This window comes from Teleopsis dalmanni, chromosome 1, assembly GCF_002237135.1.
Source record: "Teleopsis dalmanni isolate 2A chromosome 1, ASM223713v2, whole genome shotgun sequence".
In the NCBI taxonomy this organism is placed as follows: Eukaryota; Metazoa; Arthropoda; class Insecta; order Diptera; family Diopsidae; genus Teleopsis; species Teleopsis dalmanni.
The window spans coordinates 210,658,114-210,664,371 of NC_051846.1; the positions used below are offsets into that span (position 1 = coordinate 210,658,114).

The following is a 6,258-nucleotide window of genomic DNA, read 5'->3' on the forward strand; positions in this document are numbered from 1 at the left end:
GTATCTGACATAATTCTATGCAATTATTACTTCTTATTATAAGCAAATAATGCTCTGATGATTTAATCGATCATTATTAAACAATTAAGTTAATTAATTTCTAACAAATGTATTTTGCTTTAATAATTGAAACAATGTTAATATTCAAATATTTTCCTATTTTATATGTTAAATGTCCATATAAGTATATTTAAAACTGATGGTATGTGGTCATAAAATAATTTCATATGCATGTTGAGGTTTAAATAATCCAATATTCAACACAAGAAATACCCATGTATCCACAATTAAATTATTAATCTAGTTGATTGCATAAATAATCAAATTGTTTTTGTAGTAACGAATTTAAATTATGCATTATTTATCCTTTCCTGTCCTGTGTGTTTACGGAAATATTGCACCAAATAAAATAGATTGCACAATTGGCTTCCTAACGGCAGGGACAAAAACAAGGACGAAGTCAAGGAGGAAGTTTCTGCATAATTCACTTTACATACTTCAGAGAACAGAACAAAAGTTGCCATATAGATTTAAACAGATTACAGTTTATTTCTGTAAGTGAAACCGAGTTAGTCTGAATGGAATAGTTATTATACTCCTCTCACATATTTACATAAAAGTGAAGATAAATATTTCAATCAGATTAGATATATTAAAATAAATATTTTCTTTATTATTTACTTTAAATACATAAAATGAATTCGTAATAATTTATATTTCTTAGAATCCACCAGTAGCAATTTCACGTTAAAAATAAATATTCTTAGTTTGGTTTTATTAAATTATACGAGTTACTAGTATAATCTAGTAGTTACTAGTTACCCACATACTATTTAATTGGGCTAACATCCTTTTGCCTAGTAAAATTATCGCACTAAAATGTAAAGAAATACATTAAAATGCATTGAAACTAAAAGGAATTTTAAGAACCAGCTTAAAACCAGTCAACTATTCTGGACAAGATGACGGCCTCATCATTAAAACTAAAAGGAATTTTAAGAACCCGCTTAAGACCGAGTCAATTATTCTGGAGAAAATAACGATCTCATCACTGAAATTAAAAGGAATTTTAAGAACCCGCTTAAAAACGAGTCAACTATTCTGGACAAGCTGACGACCTGGTCAGAAACATATCTCAGATAAAAATCAGATGACTTGGATTTCTGATAAGATGTAGCTTCGTTAAAGGTTTGAGAGCCATGTTAAAGGTTTAGAGTAACAAGACAGCATTTCTCCATCTGGAATAGTAGATATACAAAGAGATCTCTAATTTTTCACCGTTAATAAAAATATATATAAATGACAATATATTAAAACTTTTCTACAAGATATATGGTAAACAAAACACAATGCTTTTCATTCTGAAGAATCGGAATAATTCTATAACAAAAGTAACGATATGAAAGTACTCGCTCGATAAATTACACATTGTCACATTGACCAGTAAAGCTTTATTATTTATATCGCCCCCCACTAAAAAGTAAAAATACTATTCCATCTCGACAAATCAATCGACTTACACTCAACTTACACTCACTCAACTTACAAAATTGAATAAAACCTAAGTTTACTTGAGATTGTTTTAACGAGGTACAATATGTTGGATCCCTCCTGTTTAGTTTTAATCAAAACACCACCTTCAAATTTCCTAACCATTGCTTCAATTCAGAAGTTAAATACTGCATACAATCGAAATGGTAGCAAAGTATCTTGTTGGAGAGGATTTAAGATACCTTAAGATACCTTGTATTTCAGAATTGTTTAGTACCCATCAGTAAACCTATTGTACCGAATGTTATAAGTTGTAGCGCAAACCATATTAATGTGTGTAACCATAGGATAGCAAACAAACTCATCCTTGGTGGTCACAAACCAGAAGCAGTGGGTTGATACTACTTCCAACAAGTTATAAAAATTAAACCAAAAAAAACTGCTAAATAATGTCAAGGAATTTTAAAATTGATTGTTGTCGTGGGCAGGGTGACTTTGCACAAAGCTTTTGTATAAATTGTATCCAAACCCTGACCCCTGTTCTGCAGCTTTGGGTGCTGTGCATACAAGAGGAGTGTGCATAAGTAAACATTTTTACATTTATATTGGACATTTAGAAGCATAAAGACCTGCTTACATACATAATAATTTTTTTATTAAAGAAGTTTATTTTGCACTTGGGCGAAACTTATTTTTTCTTTTATTTCAAAAAATAGAAAATTTTATTTAGAAAATAGAAGAAAAAAAATAATTTCACTCTTTTAGTTTTTCTTCTACTTAGTCTGCTCTCTGGAGCTCTGGAGGTTGACTGAATTTTTTCCATATTTAACCTTTTTATCCTTTTTTTTGTGGGTGACATTGACACTTGTCAATTAAAACTTTAATAAAAGTTCTTACAAAACCAAAAAAAACCTTTCGGGAGTTAGTCGACTCTGGCATGGAACGGTTTTGTACTCAATGAAAAAGTTCACAATTTTTTCTCGTTTGGGATTTCGAAAGCGTTTGAGTTCCATTCTAATGCTAATGTAGAAAAACTTTCTAACAGAATAATTTATTATAATAAAAGTAAAATTCCAGTATTTGGATTTTCTGTTTAAAATGGATTTGTGTGCCTTAATTAAGTGCACTTTGATTATACAGATGAAGTGGAGCAGCATAAAGCACGCTTTTGTCGCTGGAGATTAAAAGTTGCACGGCAGCGGAAAGTATTTCATGGAACGCCTGTTTTAATTGCGATTCTGCGTATGGAAAAATATCGTTAGAATTTTTCAACAGCACAAACACGTTCAGAGTAAGAGGACGTGAAAAGAGGAAAATTATAATTATTCTGGGTTAATACTTCGACGTATATACGCTCCAGTTGCTAATGAGAGGAGTGCATCATTTCTGTGAATAGTGCAATATGTTGCAGTATGCTTTTATTCCAATTAATTTTAATCACATAAATGTATCTTTAAAATATTGATTTTATAATAAATATTAATCAAAATTTTGATATTAATTTTTATAAAGATTGCTGGTTCTTTTAAGTATAAAGCGAGGGAGCAAATAATTTATATTTTTATAATTATATCCATTATTGCAAAACTTAATGCCAAACCAGCTTATTACTATGGTATCGGTGCTGATAGTGCAATGCATATTAGCAAAGCATGGAATAAGACTTGATTGGTCCACATTTAAATGAGTTTTATCGAATTTGTGGCTCTACGGAAGAGTAGAAAACTGTACTTCACTTGCACGTGGAGTTTGCATTTTTGTGCATTTTCTCAAAGGTACGTATCGAGGCTTCAGACAAGGTAATCCCTTATCATTTGATCTTTTCAATTTCGTCATGGAAGTGATCATGCGCAGGGCAGATATTAATCTTAATGGAAAAATAATTTACAAATGTGTCTATCTCCTTGCTTACGCCAACGACATAACATCATTGAACGTAGTAAGCATAATGTAACAGCTGCTTTTGCTGCTATTGAAAAGAAATCTGCAAGAATGGGCTTACCGATACATGAAGGCAAAACGAATAATGTATCAACTACTGGTCGCTCGTATGCCAAGCTAATGGCTGGTGCCTATATTTTCGAATCTGTCAAAGATTTCATTTACCTTGGCACCGCCATAACAAATAACAGCGATGTCAGCCTGAAAATTAGACGAGGAATCAGCATTGGTAATAGGTGCTACTATAGACTCAGTAGGCAATTGGGATGTAGAGCTCTGTCTCTCAATCTCTCTCTCTCGACAAACAGAACTTACGCTCTATAGGTTGCTCATCCTTCCTGCGCTTCTGTATGGTGGAGTAGCATGGACATTAATACATAATGACAAAGCAGCACAGAGAATGTTCTAGAGAAAAGCTCTTCGTAAGGTCTTGGGTCCTCTACGATTTGGCGACGATTAGGGCATGCGAATGAATCACGAGCTGTGCGAGTTTTACTTACTTACGAGCTTTATTGATTGGTTATTTATTATGGAAAGATCTGTTATTATGGAGCATCTGATTTTACTCTATTTTTCTTGATGTTCTAATGTATATATGCTTGCATACACAAATTTAATTGTAGGTAAATATCAAGTTCATTGGAAAGTGAATGTATTATTTTTAATTTAAAATAATTTATGAAGAATTTAAGCCAAAAACAGTGCTAAAAAAATAGGTGAAAGCTGAATTGTATCCTTAATTAATCAAGTAATTAATTTTAAATTAGTTTAATGTTAACAATTAATATATTTCTATTGCAATTGAGGACATTTATAATCAGTTTAGTGAATAATGTTAAATATTTTTTCATAATTATTATATTTTCCCTATAATTATGATAACTTAATGGTGCTTGTTTATTTTAACTTATTGGTTTACTTCAAATTGCTATCTAGTAATTTTTATAAAAATAAATAAATTGTTAATTGATATTTGTTTATTTTTTTTTTATTAACATATGCTTTTAAAGTCTTACTTATAACAAGAAGTGCAAAGAAACTTAATAGGTTATTTTTCATAAAATTATATTTGACATTATCCGAAACAGCTGTCTCACTTAATTTGTTGTTTAATGTCTTAATTATTCACAATTAATTACTTTCACACCTTAATGAGGCGGCATTTGCTCGAAATACATGAACATTAACCCGTGTCAATAATATTAAATATATTTCCTAATAAAAATATAAAAGTTAGATTGTCTAGCCAAACATGTCACAACCACTTATAATCGAGTGTACTGGCTTCTGACCCTTTTTCATCAAAACTCATAGACTTCGAAATAGCAATTTATTGCACTTTAATGTACATGAAAAGAAGAAGAAGAGTGGAAAGAAAAAAAATTTATTCAATAATTTATCAATTAAACTTGTTGAATTTGTCTAGAGAGAAGCAAAATTATATTTTTCTTTTTTTTCTTCTCTAGACTTAGCTTAGAACATAGAACATTATTACTGTTTGTTGTTGTTGTTGTTGTTGTTGCTGCTATTTGGTTGGTCTTGTTTATTTTCCATATTAACTTTCTTATACGATAAGTTTTCTAATTAAATATGTTAATGAAATCGCTTGGGGTTTGCGCTTCCGCTCGGCTTCACTTCAGCTTCAACAGCAAATAAATTTCACCGTTAAACTTCATCCTAATAAGTCGCTATTAACCTTGCCTGGTTATCTGCTAATGAATTCCATTGGAATTAGTGTCTACAAGCTGGTAAATCGCAAATGTCTCTAATGTACGTCTATGTGATGTGTGCGAAGCGAGCGGCGTGGTCGGTGCGGTCGGTGCTTTACGCTTATCAAGCCACATTAAATCACCTCAGTCCAAAATGCTCGTTTATACTAGAAAAACAAGGCAACCGCTAATAATGAAGCTTGTTGATGTGTGTAATTACCTGAATTTTACGCTGCATACATTGCGGGTTCAGTGCACATTTAATAATATTAACTTGGCTTTAATATAATTTTTTGTTGCCATTTTCTCATATAATTATTATTGCTAGGTAGTATATATTTTGTGGTTAACATGTGTTCCTCTGAAGTGATGATCTATTAACTTAACTTGGCACGTCAGTCTTAGTGGCAATAACCAGTAAATCTACACAAACGCAGCACTCAACTGTGTTGCTGCAGGATGTGTGCGGAAGGATAAAACACGTTCCTGGACGTATTCAACATATTATTTATTTATAGTTTTTCCACTCTTTTTGCTACTGCTGGGCACTTTTATACATTTTTCCGCACTATTATGTCCTTTTCTTGTTCTGTTTACTTGCCGAAATTAATTTTCATCTGAGTTTTCATAAAAATCTTCTTTTTTTCGCCACATGTTGGCTCAATTAACATTTTGTGGGCGGGTATGGCACACACGTATGTGGTAGCAAAAATTGCTAATTTTTTTATAGGTATTTTTTATTCTATACAGGGTCATAAAGAATAAATATTTTCTAATTGCGATAACTTAAGTATTACTGTATTTACGTCTAAGTTAATTTATCTTTTAATTTTTCATTAGAGTAACCAGTTTGTCACTACTAAAACAATAGCTCTATAACCCAGAAAATATTTATAATTTATAATTGTTAAATTCCAGTCGTATATACTAAATATGACCTTATGATTTATAAAATCTCGACTAAGGAAATTAAATTTTTCTCTAAAATCGCGTGTTAACTTGTTGGATGCGGACCATTTGATATTTAGCGACAACCTTCGGGTATTTGACAAAATTGTTAGTAAAATTGTTCATTATCATGATAGTTCAGTCATTTGGTATCTGGCGATGCTCTAGG

The 6,258-nt window shown here is 31.2% G+C and overlaps 1 protein-coding gene across 1 annotated transcript in view; it reads right to left on the reverse strand.

Moving 5' to 3' along the window:
- Positions 1 to 5,564: 5,564 nt before the first annotated feature.
- Positions 5,565 to 6,258, reverse strand: part of LOC119667199 (protein vav-like) — a 7,098-nt gene continuing 6,404 nt past the window's right edge. The window contains exon 6 of the mRNA XM_038076487.1: positions 5,565 to 5,627. Coding sequence (XP_037932415.1) covers positions 5,565 to 5,627 — 63 coding nt within the window. The remainder of the gene's footprint in view (positions 5,628 to 6,258) is intronic.